Source organism: Mustelus asterias, chromosome 26 (genome assembly GCF_964213995.1).
Source record: "Mustelus asterias chromosome 26, sMusAst1.hap1.1, whole genome shotgun sequence".
NCBI classification, from domain to species: Eukaryota; Metazoa; Chordata; class Chondrichthyes; order Carcharhiniformes; family Triakidae; genus Mustelus; species Mustelus asterias.
Window position 1 is genome coordinate 6695309 of NC_135826.1, and position 20764 is coordinate 6716072.

General features: G+C 43.7%; 1 protein-coding gene across 1 annotated transcript in view; it reads left to right on the top strand.

The window, feature by feature from the left end:
• The first annotated feature begins 202 nt into the window (after positions 1–202).
• The window catches only part of LOC144479722 (protein-lysine 6-oxidase-like), a 42105-nt gene continuing 21543 nt past the window's right edge, over positions 203–20764 (top strand). The window contains exons 1-2 of the mRNA XM_078198752.1: positions 203–913; positions 11409–11517. Of these exons, the coding sequence (XP_078054878.1) occupies positions 301–913; positions 11409–11517 (722 nt within the window). The 5' untranslated portion in view covers positions 203–300. The remainder of the gene's footprint in view (positions 914–11408; positions 11518–20764) is intronic.

The window sequence follows — 20764 nt, forward strand, 5'->3', positions numbered from 1 at the left end:
TTACCGCGAGTTTGCACTGAGCGGTAGATTAACCTGCGAAACCTCCATTTGTGAGTTTACATTGAAGATGCACTGCCTCATTTTAACCAAGTGGGCGGGAGCTGCTAAAGTGCTTTTGTGTTTAAAGGGTTAAAATATCTGAGCTCATCAGCCATGAGGAAACTTGAGGCAAGATACACAAACTTTTTAAACTGTCTGCCCCCGCCTCTGAAAGGTGCAGGCGGCAGGAGTGTGGCTGGAACTGGGAGATCACGGTTACTTTTTGGTTTGTTTTTTAGGTTGTCTGACAGCGGAATAGAAATGAGGGAATTGCTCGGCATCTGTTTCTATTTCCTTTGGACTGGGGGTGATGTGGATGGACAGGAGGACGCGAATGGGCTGTGGAGGCAGAAGATCCGATGGGAGAATAACGGGCATGTGTACAGCTTGTTGAACAGCGGGGCGGCTTACCTGCCGGCTGCCCGCCTCAGCGGGCCGGAGCAGCAGAGTGTCTACCTGAGCAGTGATGGGCAGAGCAGACAGGGAAGCAGCAGCCGCCGCTCCGTCCCCCATCCTCGCCAGCCCCCTAGCCCCGGGAGGGCAGTGCCAGTCCGCCAGCAGCCCCCCCTGGGTGACAATCTGACGCGGGGACTTCCCCGGGCTGGCAACCCACTGCCCGGGGGTGGGACTCCCCCGGCCAGGGGCACACCTGCGGGTAACCCCGGCGCCCGGCGGCCTCCCGGCGGCAGCTCTCGCCCCAGTTCCCCGGAGCCAGCCGCCGGCAGCTCGGCTGAAATGCAAGGGGACGAGCCGCGGAATCCCTTCATGAACCGGAACAGCGTGTTTTACAATGTCTACTCCTCATCCTCACGCTCCAGCTCTCGGCCCGCGGTCCGCAGGAGAATTGGGCTTGGGACCAGGTACTTCCAAAGCGGTAAGCCAATCTCCTGCTGACTGGAGGGGGGGGGGGGGAGGTGAAAGGCGGGGGGGGGGGGGGGGGGTTAAACTACACTATGGGGGTAAGAGATGGACAAGATCACCCCCCAATTCATCTTCCTTCCCGAATTATTTCCATCTCTATCTCTTTAATAATTTGCCTTCTGTATTACAGAAAGCCCCTCTCCCTCTTCCTACATCTCACTGAGGGGTGACTTCCCCCCTTTTTTGGGGGGGGGGGGAACAGGACCATATCCTAAGGGAATTCCAATGAGGAGGAGGTTTGTGAATCCCGCTGCTTTGTGCACTGAAAGAAGTTTAACAACACCAGGTTAAAGTCCAACAGGTTTATTTGGTAGCAAAATGTGGCTTTTGCTACCAAATAAACCTGTTGGGCTTTAACCTGGTGTTGTTAAACTTCTTACTGTGTTTACCCCAGTCCAACGCCGGCATCTCCACATCTTGTGCACTGAATCCAGTCGGCAGGCACCGGTTTCCCTTTGACTTAATTCCCAAGTGGTGTGGACCCGACAGCGAGTTTTGGCCCATCAGCCAACCTGAGCGTTAATGGGCAGGGAAATTGGGCAGGGGATCTAACAGGTTGGCGTCCACAGTGACGAATAGCCAATGAGTGCTGGCGGCGTCTCTGATTAGCGATCAAAGTGTGGCAGTCCTGGCAGTCTCTCTCTCTCGACCCACCCCCCACCCCTTGTCGTCCTGCATGCAGTTTTGGCCCTGGCTGAGAACAGCTCCCTCGGCACTGAGCGGGAATTAAACCTTTCCTGGTGTAAATAACTCGGGCACCACACCAGAAAACACATCTGTAACTGAGTAGCTGAGGCGATAGGCAGCGGTGGCTGTTCTAAGATGAGCACTTACTGTTTTGTGAAGTAGAACGTGTCAGGAAATATTCAATCGTTTTCTAACTCACTCTTGTAGGCAATTACCTTTGCTCACAGGTTGACAAACTGAATCATTGCTCTAACAAAGACCTGGCTCAAAGAAGGGCTAGACTGTGCGTTAAATGTTCCGAGGTACAAAGTGTATAGGAGAGATAGGAAAGGAAGAACGGGGATGGCGGGGAGGGAGGGGGGGGGGGGGTGGCGGGGCGACGAGTGGCAGTATGGATTAAAGACAATATTACAATACTGGAGAGAGAGGATGCTCCAGAGCAGTCAAAGGCAGAATCTCTCTGGCTAGAGGTAAGGCATGAATAAGGTGCAGTAATATTGATTGATGTAGTATGTAGATACCAACGAATGGAAAGGATGTTGGGAAACAAATTTGCCAAGAACTTACAGGGAGCTGCAAGAATTGTCGAGTAATTATAATGGGAGACTTAAATTATTCAAATATAAACTGGGATTGGAATAGTGCAAAGGGACAAAAGGGGCAAGAGTTCCTGAAGTGTGTTTAAGATAATTTTCTGCACTTGTATATTTCTGGCCCATTGAGAGGACAGGCACTGTTGGACCTGCTTCTGGAGAATGAGTTGGCCCAATTGGATCAAGCATCAGTGGGAGATTTAGGGGACAGTGGCCATTCTATTATAAGTTTTGGGTTAGCTAAGGCAAAGGACAAGGAGCAATCGAGAGCATGGATAATTAATTGGAGGAAAGCCAACTTCAATGGGATAAAAATGCATCTGACTCGAGTGAGTTGGAATCAAATGCTGGCAGAAAAGATGGTGGTTGAAGAATGGGCCATCTTCAAAGAAACAGTATGCAGGCAATGTCGTGGTATGCCCTCTTGAATGGGTACGATAAGACAAATAAATCCAGCGAACCCTGGATGACGAAAGAGATAGAGGTGAAAATGAAAAGGAGGAAGTGCGCATATGACAGATGTCAGGTAGAAAATACAAGAGAGAATCAGGCTGAATATAGAAGGATTAGAACAAAGAACAAAGAACAAAGAACAATACAGCACAGGAACAGGCCCTTCGGCCCTCCAAGCCCGCGCCGCTCCCCGGTCCAGGATTGAATCCTGAATCCAGGATCCCCGCCCAATTTTCCAGCCTATCTACATACCAATATCCTATCCACCGAGCTGTCCCTCACAGCTACGATGCTTTGTTCATCACAACCTATTAACTCACCCCCACCCCCCCAATTCCAGACCATGTGATCTCCAGGGAGAGGCGAAAACCCAGAGTGAAAACCCCAGGGCCAATATGGGGAAAAAAAATCTGGGAAATTCCTCTCCGACCCCCTGAGGCGATCGAAACGAGTCCAGGAGATCACAATGGCCCTAGTCATTTCCACTTCCACGAACACCATATGAATTCCCTGCCCCCGAGACAGGTTCCCAACTATCCGCAGTCTCGCTCTGTACTGGCACCAGCAAGATGATCATAGAATGAAGCCTTGAAACGAGAAACAAGGAACAATTAGCCCGCGCCGCTCCCTGGTCCAAACTAGACCACTCTTTTGTATCCCTCCATTCCCACTCCGTTCATATAGCTGTCTAGATAAGTCTTAAACGTTCCCAGTGTGTCCGCCTCCACCACCTTGCCCGGCAACACATTCCAGGCCCCCACGACCCTCTGTGTGAAATATGTCCTTCTGATATCTGTGTTAAACCTCCCCCCCTTCACCTTGAACCTATGACCCCTCGTGAACGTCACCACCGACCCGGGGAAAAGCTTCCCACCGTTCACCCTATCTATGCCTTTCATAATTTTATACACCTCTATTAAGTCTCCCCTCATCCTCCGTCTTTCCAAGGAGAACAACCCCAGTTTCCCCAATCTCTCCTCATAACCAAGCCCCTCCATACCAGGCAACATCCTGGTAAACCTCCTCTGTACTCTCTCCAAAGCCTCCACGTCCTTCTGGTAGTGTGGCGACCAGAACTGGACGCAGTATTCCAAATGCGGCCGAACCAACGTTCTATACATCTGCAACATCAGACCCCAACTCTTATACTCTATGCCCCGTCCTATAAAGGCAAGAAGAGAAGTGAAAAAAAAATAATAGGAGAAGAAAAGCAGGAGCATGAAAAGAAACCTGCAGTTAACATAAAATGGAATCCCAAGGTCTTCAATAAACATATAAATAATAAAAGGAGGTAAAAGAAAAGGTAGGGATAAATAAAGAGGCACTTGCACATGGAGGCAGGATTAATAGCAAAGGTATTAATGGATTACTCTGCATCTGTTTTTACAAAGACCATAGACCAGTGAGCCTAATGTTGGTACTGGGGAAGTTGCTAGAATCCATTATCAAGGTTTTCATAACTCAGCATTTGGAAGCAGTGTATAATCAGACAAAGTCAGTATGGATTTACAGAAGGGAAATCTATTGGAATTCATTGAGGATGTAACTGATAAAGTTGACTGAGGAGAACCCGTGGATGTGGTTTATTTAGACTTTCAGAAGGCTTTCGACAAGGTCTCACAAAATAGACTATGTAAAGTTAAAGCACATAGGATTACAGGTAATGTCTTGAGATGGATAGAAAGCTGGTTAGCAGATAGGAAGCAAAGAGTTGGCATAAATGGGTCTTTTTTGATTGGCAGTCAGTGACTAGTGGGGTTCCTCAGGGATCTGTGCTAGGACCCCAACTGTTCACATGATATATTAATAATTTGGAAGAGGGAACTGAATGTATTATCTTCAAATCTGCAGATGATACAAAGTTGGGTGGGAGGCTGAGCTGTGAGGTGGATGCAGAGATGCGTCAATGTGATTTGGACAGGCTGAATGTGTGAGCATATACTTTGTATATGCAGTATAATGTGGATAAATGTGAGGTTATCCACTTTGGTAGCAACAATAGGAAGACAGATTATTACTTGAATGGGTGTAAATTGAGAGAGATGGATACTCAGCGAGACCTTGGTGTCCTCGTGCATCAGTCGCTGAAAGTAAGCATGCAGGTACAGCAGGCAATAAAGAAGGCAAAAGATATGTTGGCCTTCATAGCGAGAGGATTTGAGTATAGGGATAGGGATGTTTTGCTGCGTTGGTGAGGCCACACCTGGAGCATTGTGTGCAGTTTTGGCATCCTTATCTGAGGAAGGATGTCTTTGCAATAGAGAGGAGTGCAGTGAAGGTTTACCAGGCTGATTCCTGGGATGGCAGGTTTGTCATATGAGGAGAGACTACGTCGGTTAGAATTATATTCACTGGAGCTTAGAAGAGTGAGAGGGGATCTCATAGAAACTTACAAAATTCTAAAAGGGTAGATTCAGAAAGAATGTTCCCAATGGTGGAGGAGTCCAGAACTAGGGCTCATAGTTTGAGGATAAGGGGTAAACCTTTAGAAATGTCTTTACCCAGAGGGTGGTGTATGTATGGAATTCACTACCACAGAATGTAGTTGAGGCCAAAACATTGTCTGATTTCAAGAACGAATTAGATATAACTCTAGGGGCTAAAGGAATCAAGGGATATGGGGTGAAGGGGTGATCAGGATATTGAATTTGATGATCAAAATTAATGGTGGAGCAGGCTTGAAGGGCCGAATGGTGTACTCCTGTTTCTAGTTTCTATGTTTCCAAAGGAAGTAGATGCTCCCCAGGCTGAGGTGAGAGAGGAGGTAACTAATACAGCAGAAGAATTTACAATTGAGAAGCAGGAGGTGATAGGCTATCTTTACTTAAAATAGATAAGCCATCAGGACTGGATGAGATGCATCCAGGATTACTGAGGGAAGTGAGTGAAAATTGCAAGGGTATGAGTGATAATCTTCCAATCTTCCTTAGTCACAGGAGTGGTGCCAGAAGACTGGAGAATTGCAAATGTTACATCTTTGTTCAAAAAGGGGTGCAGGGATGAAGTCAGCAATGAAAGCTCAGTCAGTTTGAATTCAGTGGTAGGGAAACTTCTGGAATCTATAGGATGGGACAAAATCAATAGACACTTAGACGAGTGCAAGATAATTTAGGAAAGCCAGCATGGATTAATTGCGGGAAAATTTGACCCAGCGACAGCGAAGGAATGGCAATATATTTCCAATGTCTCGATGTCTGGATGTCTTGGCACTCTACACCAGCACCCCCACGACGATGGCATTGCTGCAACTGCCTCAGTACTCAACGCCGACAACTGCCAGTTTCCAGATGCAATTTTACAACTCATCCACTTCATCCTGGACCACAACATCTTCACCTTCAACAACCAGTTCTTCATCCAGACACACGGAACAGCCATGGGGACCAAATTTGCACCTCAATATGCCAACATCTTCATGCACAGGTTCGAACAAGACCTCTTCACCGCACAGGACCTTCAACCGATGCTATACACTAGATACATCGATGACATTTTCTTCCTTTGGACTCATGGTGAACAATCACTGAAACAACTATATGATGACATCAACAAATTCCATCCCACCATCAGACTCACCATGGACTACTCTCTGGAATCGGTTGCATTCTTGGACACATGCATCTCCATTAAGGACAGTCACCTCAGCACTTCACTGTACCGCAAGCCCACGGATAACCTCACGATGCTCCACTTCTCTAGCCTCCACCCTAAACACGTTAAAGAAGCCATCCCCTAAGGACAAGCCCTCCGTATACATAGGATCTGCTCAGATGAGGAGGATCACAACAGACACCTCCAGACGCTGTAAGATGCCCTCATAAGAACAGGATATGGCACTTGACTCATCGATCGACAGTTCTGACGCGCCACTACGAAAAACCGCATCGACCTCCTCAGAAGACAAACAGGGGACACGGTGGACAGAGTACCCTTCGTCGTCCAGTACTTCCCTGGAGCGGAGAAGCTACGACATCTTCTCCGGAGCCTTCAACATGTCATTGATGAAGACGAACATCTCGCCAAGGCCATCCCCACACCCCCATTTCTTGCCTTCAAACAACCGCACAACCTCAAACAGACCATTGTCCGCAGCAAACTACCCAGCCTTCAGGAGAACAGTGACCACGACACGATACAACCCTGCCACAGCAAACTCTGCAAGACGTGCCGGATCATCAACACGGATGCCATCATCTCACGTGAGAACACCATCCACCAGGTACACGGTACATACTCTTGCAACTCGGCCAACGTTGTCTACCTGATATGCTGCAGGAAAGGATGTCCCGAGGCATAGTACATTGGGGAGACCATGCAGACGCTACGACAACGGATGAATGAACACCGCTTGACAATCACCAGGCAAGAGTGTTCTCTTCCTATTGGGGAACACTTCAGCGGTCATGGGCATTTGGCCTCTGATCTTCGGGTAAGCGTTCTCCAAGGCGGCCTTCATGACACACGACACCACAGAGTCACTGAGCAGAGACTGATAGCCAAGTTTCGCACACATGAGGACGGCCTCAACCGGGATCTTGGGTTCATGTCACACTATCTGTAATCCCCACGACTTGCCTGGCCTTGTAAAATCTCACTAACTATCCTGTCTGGAGACAATACACATCTCTTTAACCTGTGCTTAACACTCTCTACACTCACATTGTCTGTATCTTTAAGACTTGATTACTGTAAAGACTCGCATTCCAACCATTATTTTGTACTTCGAGTTTGTGCCTTTATATGCCCTGTTTGTGAATAGAACTCGCACTCACCTCACGAAGGGGCAGCGCTCCAAAAGCTAGTGGCTTTTGCTACTAAATAAACCTGTTGGACTTTAACCTGGTGTTGTGAGACTTCTGAATATATTTCCAAGTCAGGATGGTGAGTGAGTTGGAGGAGAACCTTCAGGTGATGTTCCCAGGTATCTGCTGCTCTTACCCTTCTAGATGGTAGTGGTCATGGATTTGGATGTTGCTGCCTAAGGGAACCTGGTGAGTCCCTGCAGTGCATCTTGTAGATAGTACACATGGCTGCCACTGTTCATCGGTGGTGGAGGGATTGAAAATTTATGGAAGGGGTAGCAATTGTAGGCTGCTTTGTCTTGGATGGTGTCAAGCTTCTTGAGTGTTGTTGGAATACTCTCCATAGGTAAGTGGAGAGTATTCCATTACACTCCTGACTTGTGCCTTGTAGATGGTGGACAGGCTCTGGGGAATCAGGAGGTGAGTTATCCACTGCAGGATTCCTAACCTTTGAACTTGTCTGGTAGCCTCGGTATTTATATGGCTAGTCCAGTTCAGTTTCTGGTCAATGGTAACCCCCAGGATATTGATAGTGGGGTATTCATTCAGTGATGGTAATGCCACTGAATGTCAAGGGGTGATGGTTAGATTCTCTCATGTTGGAGATGGTCATTGCTTGGCACGTGTGTGGTGCAAGTGTTTTGTGCCACTTGTCAGCCCAAGCCTGGATATTGTCCAGGTCTTGTTGCATTTAGACATGGATTGCTTCAGTATCTGTGAAGTTGTGAATGGTACTGAACATTGTACTGTCAACATTGAACATCCCCACTTCTGACCATATGATGGAAGGAAGGTCAATGATGAAACAGCTGAAGATGGTTGGGCTTTGGACACCCGAGAAACTCTTGCACTGATGTCCCGGAGCTGAGGTGATTGACCTCCAATCACCACAGCCATCTTCCTTTGTGCCAGGTTTGACTCCAACCAGCGCCAGGTTTTCCCCCAATTCCCATTTCAGAAAGCATCTGATATAGTGCCACGCAACAGGCTTATGAGCAAAATTCTAGCTCTTGGAATAAAAAGGAAATTCAACACTTGGATAAGAAATTGGCTGAGTGACAGGAAACAGAATGGTTGTTTTTCACAATGGAAGGCCTGTCATGGAGTTCCCCAGAGGTCAGTGTTAGGACCCCTGCTCTTCCTGATACATATTAAGGACATATGCTGTGGTGCTCAGGACATGATTTCAAAACTTGCCGATGACCTGAAGACTAGAAATATTTTGTCAGTTTTGATGAGGAAAGGCTTGAACTTCAAGAGGACATAAACATATTGATGGATTGGGTAGACAAGCGGCAGATGAAGTTCAATGCAGATAACTGTGAGGTGATTCAATTTGACAGGAAGAATGTGGACAGTATAAAATAAATGGAGAAACTCTAAAGGAGGTGCAGGAACAGAGGGACATTGATTTTTATGTACATAAGTCATTGATGATGACAGGGCATGTTGAGAGAACTGTTAATAAAGGATATGATATCTTTGGCTTTATTTATAGGAACATTGAATACAAGAGTAAGGAGGTCATGTTGAATATGTATAAGACACTAATTAAACCTCATCTGGAGTACTGTCTCCAGTTCTGGGTGTCAGACCTGAGGAAGGATGTGAAGGCTTTGGAGAGAATACAGAAGAGATTCACAAGAATGATTCCAGAGATAAACAACTGTAATTATGAGGATAGATTGGAACTATTTTCCTTGGGGGAAAAGAAAGGCTGAGAGGAGACTTGATAGAGGTATTCAAGATCCTGAGGTGTATGGACAAGGTAAATAGTGTGAAATTGTTTCTACCCAAGACAGCAGCAAGACTGGAGGGGACAGATTCAAAATACTGGGCAAAAGGAGCAGAAGGGATATGAGAAAATTGTTTTCTGGAACCAACTTTCTGAGAGGGTGGTGGAGGCAGGTTCGATCAAGGTATTCAAAAGCGTATTAGATTTCTATCTGAAAAGAAAATCTGCAAGGTTACATGGATAAGGCAGGGGAGTGGGACTAGGTAGAATGCTCTTTTAGATAGCCAGTGCAGACTCAATGGGCCAAATGGCCTCCTTCTGCACTGTAAAGGTTGCATTGTGTTGTGTGTGTTTTATGCTAGTAAATAAAATTAAGGAGCCTTTGGTAAATTAGCTAGTCCTCCTATCAATTTGATTTGGGTGCTTTCCTATAATCATCACAAATGTGCTATTTTTTTTATTCATTTGTGGGACATGGGCATTGCTGGCTGGCCAGCATTTATTGCCCATCCATAGTTGCCCTTGAACTGAGTGGTTTGCTAGGCCATTTTCAGAGGGCAGTTGAGAGTCAAACACATTGTTGTGGCTCTGGAGTCACCAGTAGGCCAGACCAGGTAAGGACAGCAGAATTCCTTCCCTAAACGACATTAGTGAACCAGATGGGTTTTGCCGACAATGGTTTCATGGTCATCAGTAGGTTCTTAATTCCAGATATTTTTGTTGAATTCAAATTCCACCATCTGCTGTGGTGGGATTTGAACCCAGGTCCCCAGAACATTAGCTGAGTTTCTGGATTAATAGGCCATCACCTCTCCACTATTAAATAAAAACAGGAAATGCTGGAAATATTCAATGGGTCTGTCAACTCCCTTGGACAGAGTTACTTTGCCCACTGGTCAGAACACCTGTCATTTCTGTTTGTTCACACCTCAAGTATTCAACTGATCATGATCCCTTGTGGCTATGGGAGAAATGTACTCCCTGGTGTGATACTGAACCGCACAATGAGCATGGTTCCAAAATACTTTGGCCTCAGATGGTTGCCAGGGAGAGGGATAGAATAGGTGGCTCGTGAATGGCCTTTGTAACAGGAACCTGAAACAATGGTTTCACTTTTCCCAATATTTAATTTGATGAAACTCCTGTTCTCTTCGCACAAGCAATCAAACAATTTAGCGACAATGGAAGGTTAAAGAAAAACGATGGGGAAAAGAGTGGCAGTGTTTTACAAGCTTATAAATTATAAGAATAACACACATCCTGCAATTCATGTGAGCATATTGTTACTGAGTATAATCAGCTCCACCACTGACAGCCCAACCCAGCTAACATAGTGTATGATCATAATCTGAATGATTCATAGTCATAAAACACAGAATGAGGCATTTCATAACCAGTGAATTAGCCAATTTGTATAAAACAAGATCCCACTAACAACAGGAAAAGAAATGAAGGACAAGTTAATCTGTTGTTTTTTTGGTTCTGTTCGGTTAAGAGGAATATGAACCAGGATATTCAAAGAACTCCCTGATTATCTTCTAACAGCACCCTAGGTTACATGGATGATGTCCCGCATCGGAAGCTTTTTATTCATTGTGGGTTTTCTAACAATTATCTCTCAAGTGCAATTGTAATAGTTTTGGACCAGACAATCAATTATTTCTCAGTGATGTTTTTGGCAATTGCTCAACTGAAAACTGACAGAGACTGGGCGCCAGAATTATAATTCTTGGCCAATTGTTGATTTCCCCAGTCATCTCAGTGTCCCATGATACAAATGTATTAGCTGTTAAGATTTCGACAAATTTTAAAGATCAACAAAACCAAACTTCTGAAGTTGAGCCATAATACTTGCCTCCTACCCGTCTCCAATCCTGCCTCCTATTGGGCTTGGAATTGGATACAAAATGGCATCTCTACCTCCCAGAAACATCTGTTGGTAAATGGGAGGCACAGGAAATACATATTTTTGTCCATGGTTTAACTGAGAAGTGGTAACTCACATTAGCTATTGGTCCTGTCTCTCAATGGTTCTGTAGCCACAAGTTCCAGCTGACTGACATTTATAGAACCTCAAGACGATTCCAGTGGCTCGGATAATGCATTTTGTACTGAATTATCTTATGTAACAGCTGATTATCAAACCTCAATGCAGACATGCTTACATTTCTTTTCCAGGGCTTCCTGACTTGATACCTGATCCGTATTACATCCAAGCTTCCATGTATATCCAAAGGATGCACATGTATGCACTGAGGTGTGCAGCTGAGGAGAACTGTCTGTCAAGGTATAACCTACAAATTATGGTAATAAACCATTAGATCGAGAGATCAAAATGACAACCAGACACCTCGGATCTAACTCTCACTCATATTCAGTCAGGGGAGCTTATCGCTGCTCAAAAATTGAGTTCAGACATTTATCTGAATTTATAGTTTAAATGTAGTTCAAAATTATATATAATATTCTGCTAGTGCTGTACATAAGAATAGAATGCAATATTATTTTTAAATTTTAATTTCTCTCAATATATTCTGTCATTTGCATGTTCTTATGCAGGAATATACATATATTTTCTTTCTATAATTTCCTACCAATTATCATGAGTCCATTGTGACATTGTGAGGTTAAAGGGCACATTGGTTATTACTTATGAAAGCAGACATATAAAAAGAAAATTTGTTTGTTAGCTCTGATATGGTTTACTGAGAGGGGATAAGTTTTAAATTCTTCTACATAAATGCAAGTCTGTCTTTCAGCCGTAAACATTTTCTTATTAAACGGAAGATTTTACATGCCCATTAGCCGACAGAGCTTACTGTGCTGAATATTCTGTATATATGAGTAAGAAGCCCATTGAACATTGCTATCAGGGACATGATTGAATTATTGTTATTTTTCAAATGTTAATTGAGGGAAGTCTCTTCACTGAAAGATTAATTGATGGTTGTTGTAACAGGAAAAGCCCATTAGGCTTTATTTGTCTATCCTTCTCGACCACTAACTCACCTTCTTTCCAAAACCCCTCTCCTTCCAGAAGTGTGCATAAATTTGCCCAATGAACCACTTTTCACTGTATGGGAATGTTTAGTGCGCTGGGTACTGTAATTGGGCGAGTCCTGTTGTATTGCTGCAATGCAAATCAATCGCAGGCACATAAAGTTGTCATTAACAACTAAAATCAGAAATTAACATTTTACGCCAGCAAGACCAAGGAAATTTCTCTCTTCTTGGGTTGATCAAGCTTGTCTTGTAGCCTGTACATCATGACACTAAAGTCTAATGTGACAATGAAACAAATATTATGAGTACTGCATTAAATCTATTGGGGTAGATCTTGATTTTGCATGATGATGCAAAACAGGTGTTAGTGATTTGGCGCAAAAATAGAAAATGCTGGAAAAACTCCGCAGGTCTGACAGCATCTGTGGAGGGAGAATAGAGCCAATGTTTCGAGTCTAGACAACCCTTTGTCAGTGCTGAAGATTGTCAGTGATTTGGCAGCCCATTTTTCATCTTTCCCAATCAGTTGTTGACTCATTGTCAGCTATTTTACATCATTGTGCAAAGTCAAAACCTACCCATTGAACTTTCAATGCTGAAATCTGAAATGCTAAATAAATGCTAAACACCAATAAAAATATAATTTAAAAATGTGTATACATCTGCACCCCCTGTCTTTCGTTCTGCTCGCTATATATTCCTGTGCCCCTTCCCTTCTCTTTTCTTATTTCATAATCATTATGTTTTTCTTGAAGTAAATGACTTCTTAAAAACTTGATTCCCTTGTTTCCTTTGCCTGATTTCATTTCCTCTCTTTTGTTCTATCTCTGGCGAGGGAAAAGTCATACCAGGCTCCTGTCATGCCTACAAGCTCCACAAAGGCATTGGAGGATGCGTAGGAACAAGAGATGAGGCCCAAGAAGCGACAAAAAAAGGAACAATATAGGCTGGCAACAACATAAGGAAGGTCTGGCTGTGTAGCAGCTGTTGCACTTAAAGATTGGCAATTGTGGGTAAGGGTGTGTGGTTGGCATTAAGTCTGCATAGTTGGGATTTTGTTTTGGCGTCAACCAACAGGGCTGAGTATTGAAGACTAAGATGGATAGCAAGTACTTGCCTGATGGCCAAACCAAATGTATGCTTCCTCTTCCAAAACCTTGCTAAAGGCAATGAAAGTTGTTGGGCCATCCAGTACTAAACACAAAAGAAAGTGTGTTAGAGCTGTGGTGAAGCAATGTTTTTTTTTCTTTTTTTATCGAATACATGCCCTAATCCCTATTACCGATGTTGAGTTATAAAATACACTTCTTTCGGTTAATACTCCCCTTAAACTTTGCTGGGTTACATGTCCAGTTCCTTATTTAAATATGTGTGAACTGAGATTGTGAATGTCAGCCAGTTATTCAGCTGCAGGGGGGATCGCAGCTAAACTCGATCCTGCCTCCACTTGACATCCCAGAAAGACACGTTTTGCCAAAGTTTAGGAATTAGCTGCCTTAACTCATTGATTCCTACCCCAACCCAATAATTTTGTTGCTGACCAAAATCAATTGATAGCAAAAGTTAGGGGCTAAATTTGGGGCTTTTTTTGCTACATTTGGGTGAGTCACCTTTTTGCTGGGATCCATTAACATATTTAAATGCCACGTGAAATGGTTCAGCCAAGGAAGAACATAAAATTCCTTTGCTAGTTGTCTTGGTTCCAGCACTAGCATTCCAGTCCAGTAAAAGGATGGAAAACGACTTGGGGAATTACAGGGAAGTAGAATTAGATAGCTCCTTGTTAAGGTCTAGCACCAGCATATGTATAATTTGTCAAAGTTTCTTTTTACATAGAGTTATGTAGATCTCCTTCCAAGTTGTAGATTCTATGAAAGTAACATTTTTGAGGCAATTCAATCACATAGCAGTACAGCAGTGGCATTGGCCCTTTTAAGATAAAACTTGGTCTTTTTTGAAAACTTAAACAGAAAAGTGTGGTGACATTTCATTCAGTGCCACAGGTTACATAATTGAAATAATTCCGCAGAATGTAATGATGACCTGGCAACAGTGAGACAAAAAAAACATGGCATGATGAAGAATATACAATTTATAAAAATTAATATCCTTCATATGTGAGACTTGGCCCAATTAGTTTGAAGTGATCCAAATCTATTGAAGTAGGAAGTAGCAGACAGTCTTCAATAGCCAGCTTCACTTGTGATACTGTCTGAAATGAAACAGTCCTAAAATATTTGCCCTGGGGAATCAAATTACCATTTTGCCCTGCATCACCTGCTCCAATAGTTTGCTTTGTTATTGAGTAGTTTGCCTGATGGGCCAAATCCCATAGCGTGAGACCTCACCAACCTTAAAAAAGTAGGAGATAAGATGCAAACCAAGTAGGGTTGATTTAATGCTGCCAAGCTTGGTTTTAAAAGTTGTAGATTGTGAAGAAAGAACTTGCATTTCTAGACAGCCCAAAGCACTTCACAGCCAATGAAATACGTCCAGCTAGTTTATGCACAGCAAGAAACTACAAACAGAAATGAGATTAATGACCAATTGAATTGCTTCAGCAGTATTCATTTGGAAGACCTGACTGTCTCCCCCTCTACCGTGGCTACATTTGAAGCAGGGTGTCCCTGCAGAGGGAGCATGCGGTGTCCATGGACACCGTTGAGGCCTTCCGCACAGATTGGGCGCCGCCGGGTCTGGGGTGTATTATTGACCCCTTCAATCACATTTTGGTTTGATGTTTTAAAGTTTTTTGCGCTTTGTTTTTTGTTTTAGGTGGTCCCCCTTTTATTTTGTCCCTCGGTTTATTTGATTTATTTTATTTGATTTGCCATAAAGATTGTGAGAACTCCCCAACTCATCAAATATAGATTTTTATGCCCAGATGGTCAGATAGGATCTTGATTTAACATTTCAAACAAAAGAAGGCACCTCAACTAATGTTGCGATCTCTCTATATTGAACTGGAATAGCAGCCTGGATTATGTACAAAGGTTCTGGAGTAGGTCTTGAAACTATGACCTTCTGACTTGGAGGCAACAGTACAATCAATTAGACCAAAGATGATACAATGGAATCATCCATTTATCGTTGTTCTGCAGCCACTTTGCTACTCCTGCCAGTTACCTGTCTCTACGAGGTCTGCTATCTAATGAATATATCCTCCTATTTAAGCCTCTAGTTGTTCCTGATGTTCCATTCTCCGCGAGCAATATTTAGGTTATGGCTTCAGATCAGTGCTATTCAAAATGGACTATGGATTGTTTAGAGCCTCTTTTCCTCTTCAGCTTTGAACCTTTTACAGGTTCACTTGTCTCTAGGCCTCATATTATAATCTCCATGGCTGTGGTGTGTTAGCTTACCCCAGATTCCCTGTTGATCCCTGTCTTTCTATCCAGTGGGAAGTAATGAAGAAATATTACGGGAGGAAATGTTTGTATAGCATCCACAAAGCACATAAGAAAGACCTATTAAAGCTCCTGAACCTATATTTTTGTGGCGCTATCTATCCCATAATAATTTTTTTCCATCCCTGAGGAACAGGATCTAGCGGCTCAAAACAGGGCATCCACGAGACACTATGGGCCATGGGCAGCAATAGAATGGCATTCAACCACAATATGTAACTTCATGGCCTGGTATATCCCTCACTCTTCCCATTACCATCAAGCCAGGGGATCAACATTGATTCAATGAGGAGTGTAAGAGGGCCTATCAAGAACAGCACCTGGCATTTCTAAAAATGAAGAGCTACAACATAGGTCTACACACATGCTAAATAGTGGAAGCTGCATGCAATAGACAGAGCAAAACCCCATAATCAACAAATCAGATAAAAGCTCTTCAGCTTTGCCACATCCAGTTGTGAATGGTGGTGGCCAATTAAACAACTAGGAGGAGGAGGCTCCACAAACATCTCCATCCTCAATGATGGGGGAGGCCAGCACATTTGAACAAATGACAAGACTGAAACAATTGCAATCATTTTCAGCCAGAGGTGTTGTGTGAGTAATCCATCTCAACCACCTCCCAAGATCCCAGTATCACTGATACTAGTCTTCAGCCAATTCGATTCACTCCAAGTAATGTCAAGAAATAATTTCTGACACTGGCTGCAGAAAAAAGGTATGGGTACTAACAACATCTGACTGTAGTACTGAAGATTTGTAGTCCAGAACTAGCTGTGGCTGTAGCCAACTTGTTCCAGTACAGCTGTAACAATACCATCTATCCGACAATATGGAAAATTGCACAGGTATTGTTCTGCCCACAATAAATAGGACAAATCCAATCTGGACAATTACCATCTCATCAGCCTGCTCTCAATCATCAGCAAAACGATGGAAGATATCAGATAAATGTAATGCTATAAAGTGGCACTTACTCTGCAATAAACTCACTCTAGATGCTTGGTTTGACTTCTGGGTCATGCAGCTATAGACCTCGTTACAACCTTGGTCCAAACATGGACAAATGAGCTGAATTCCAGAGGTAAGGTGAGAGTGATTGCCTTTGACATCAAGGCAGTATTTGACCGAGTGTGGTATCAAGCAGCACTATTAAAACTTTGCTAGTTGGGGTCATACCTAGTAAAATGTAAATTGGTTTTGACTGTAATTGTTAGAGACAAATTATCTCAGCCCTGGGACATTACTGCACATCTGACCACGCCCAATCATTAACTGCTTCTCAGTGGCCTTCCATCATTAGGTCAGAAATGGGGATGTTTGTTGGTGATTGCACATTGCTTGGTAACATTGGCACCTCCTTAGATAGTGAAGCAGTATGTATCCACATGCAACAAAACCTGGACAACAGTCAGGCTTTGACTGATGAGTGTTAAATAAAATTTGTGCCAGGCAATGACAACAAGACAGAGTCTAACCAATTCTCCTTGATGTTCAACAGCATTACCATCACTGAATCCCCCCTCCCGCCCCCCACCAACATAGACCAGAAACCTAACTGGACCAGCTATGTAAATACTGTAGCTTTAAGAGCAGTTCAGAGCCTGTGAATATTTTGGCAAGTAACTCATTTCATCAAGGGTAACCACTCAATTGTAAGTTCACCTCCAAGCCACACACCATCCTGATCTGGAACTATATCACAATTCCTTCTCTGTTTCTAGGTCAAAAATCAACAGTGCCTACACCACATGGACTGCAATGGTTCATCACTTTCTCAAGGACAAATATGGATGGGCAACAAATATTGGCATTAGCAGTGATGCCTACACCCACGAGTGATTTTTTAAAAAAGTGCTTAGATTCTACATAGGCCATATCCATTGTTGATATTTGCTATGTGGCATATTGCAGGTATTATGGATTTGTTCCATCCAACACTATTGGAGCATGGCAGACAATCTTTAACCAGAACTTAAGTTTTGATTATGAGCCTCAGTAAAAAACTGGTGAAAAGCACTGCTGTAAACATACCAGCTGCAAGTGACTTTGCCTTCTGAGTGCACATCCAGACCCCTAATGTTCTCTACTTCGTCTACAGCACCTTCTAACCACCATTTCTTGGCCATTGTCCCATCCCCAGTCACAGTTGCTGTAAGATTATGTTTTCTACAAAGCTACTCTTGTTGTATTTACCTCTACTCACAGTTGCCAAGCCATCATTAAGTTTTGGCTCAATATTGGGGAGGGTGATGATGCCTGCTATGTAATCTTGTGGCAACAGGATGAAAAATCACCATCAACTATTTTATTTAAGATGAAAAACTAACTTAGAGTTTTCCTTTAAAATAAACAAATGAGTTTTACATAACATTTTTTTGGATGCTCAAGCAATTCAGTTCTGTTTGAGTTCTCCAGATTCACACACACTGAGCAAAACATATTATTGCTCAAATAACAATAGTGAGTTTTTCAAACTTTTTTTTGGTTTGTGTTCACATCAAGGTAAAGTAAAATGTTTATTTATTAGTCACAAGTAAGGCTTACATTAACACTGCAATGAAGTCACTGTGAAATTCCCCTAGTCATCACACTCCGGAGCCTGTTCGGGTCAATGCACCTAACCAGGACATCTTTCAGACTGTGGGAGGAAACCGGAGCACCCAGAGGAAACCCACGCAGACACAGGGAGAATGTGCAGACTCCACACAGACAGTGACCACACCAGGAATTGAACTTGGGTCCCTAGCACTGTAAGGCAGCAGTGTTAACAACTGTGCCACCATACCGCTCCAGGTGTGCGACACGTTAGTGCTCAGGAATTGAACATTTATCCAAATGAACCACTCTATAATAGCAACAATCACTTCCAAATTAACACACTGTGGCTTAGATGGAGTAAAGCTCCCTCCACATTGCCCCATCAAATTTAGTTTGATGCAGAGTAAAGCTCCCTTTAGGCTGGCTCAACAAGCAGTCCTGGATCAAGTATGGCACAGTCTGATGGCAAAGTAAAGCTCCAATTCCTTTGGCAGAGTGCTAAATAGTGGATAAAGGAATATTCTTTGAATATTGATGTAGTGCACAGTGTGGCTTGTATGTCTACTATTTGTATGGTGCATTGCCTTTTGCTACTGTAGCCAATTCCAGCTCTGAGTTCAGTGACATCAGTGTAGCCTGTGAGGTGTTGCTGCTACTTAGACTGTAAGACCATAAGACATAGAAGCAGAATTAGGCCATTCGGACCATCGTGTCTGCTCCGCCATTCAATCATGGCTGATATTTTTCTCATCTCCATTCTCCTGCCTTTTCCCCAGAACTCCTAATCCCCCTATTAATCAAGAACCTATTTCTGTCTTAAAGACACTCAATGACCTGGCCTTCACAGCCTTCTGCGGCAAAGAGTTCCACAGATTCACCACTCTCTGGTTGAAGAAATTCCTCCTCATCTCTGTTTTAAAGGATCGTCCCTTTAGCCTGAGGTTGTGCCCACTGGTTTTAGTTTTTCCTACTAGTCCTCTCCACATCCACTCTATCCAGGCCTCGCAGTATCCTGTAAGTTTCAATAAGATCCCCCTTCATCCTTCTAAACTCCAATGAGTACAGAGTCCTCAACCGTTCCTCTTACGACAAGCTCTTCATTCTTGTGAACCTCCTCTGAACCCTTTCCAAGGCCAGCACATCCTTCCTTAGATACGGGGCCCAAAACTGCTCACAATACTCCAAATGGGGTCTGACCAGAGCCTTTATACAGCCTCAGAAGTACATCCCTGCTCTTGTATTCTAGCTCTTTCAACATGAATGGTAACATTGTATTTGCCTTCTTAACTGCCGACTGAACCTGCATGTTAACCTTAAGAGAATCTTAAACAAGGACTCCCAAGTCCCTTTGTGTTTCTGATTTCCTAAGCATTTTCCCATTTAGAAAATAGTCTATGCCTTCATTCTTCCCTCCAAAGTGCATAACCTCACACTTTTCCACATTGTATTCCATCTGCCACTTCTTTGCCCACTCTCCTAACCTGTCCAAGTCCTTCTGCAGCCCCCTTGCTTCCTCAATGCTACCTGTCCCTCTACATATCTTTGTATCATCTGCAAACTTAGCAACAGTGCCTTCAGTTCCTTCTTCCAAACTGTTAATGTATATTGTGCAAAGTGTGGTCCCAGCACTGACCCCTGAGGCACACCACTAGTCACTGGCTGCCATCCTGAAAAAGACCCCTTTATCCCCACTCTCTGTCTTCTGTTGGTCAGCCAATTCTCTATCCATGCCAGGATCTTACCCTTAACACCATGGGCTCTTAACTGATTTAACAGTCTCCTATGCGGCACCTTGTCAAAGGCCTTCTGGAAATCAAAATAAATCACATCCACTGGTTCTCCTTTATTTAACTTCCTTGTTATCTCCTCAAAGAACTCTCACAGATTTGTCAGAGATGACCTCCCCTTGACAGAGCTGTGCTGACTCAGTCCTATTTTATCATGCACTTCCAAGTACTCTGCAATCTCACCTTTAACAATGGACTCTAAAATCTTGCCAATGACCGAAGTCAGGCTAACCGGCCTATAATTTCCCGTCTGCTGCCACCCTCCCTTCTTAAACAGCGGTGTCACATTCACTACTATCCAGTCCTCTGGGACCCTCCCTGACTCCTGAAAGATCACCACCGATGCCTCCACAATTGCCTCAGCTATCTCTTTTAGAACCCTGGCGTGTAGTCTAGGCGATTTATCCACCTTCAGACCTTTCAGTTTCTCTAGAACCTTCTCCTTAGTGATGGCCACTACACTTACCTGTGCCCCCTGACTCTCCTGGAGCTCTGGCATCCCACTGGTGTCTTCCACGGTGAAGACTGATGCAAAGTAACTATTCAGTTCCTCTACCATTGCTTTGTTTCCTATTGTTACTTCTCCAGCCTCGTTTTCCAGTGGTCCAATGTCTATTTTTGCCTCTCTCTTACCTTTTATATCTTGAAAAAAGTTTATATATTGCAGTAGAGCTGAGACTCACTTAAGAAAGTAGTTGCCTCTGGAAAAAGCAATGTCACGGAAACTACTTGCCTGAGGCTGATTGAATTCCTCAGAACCTCTGTACTCAGGAGCAACGTGGGGGTGGAATTCACC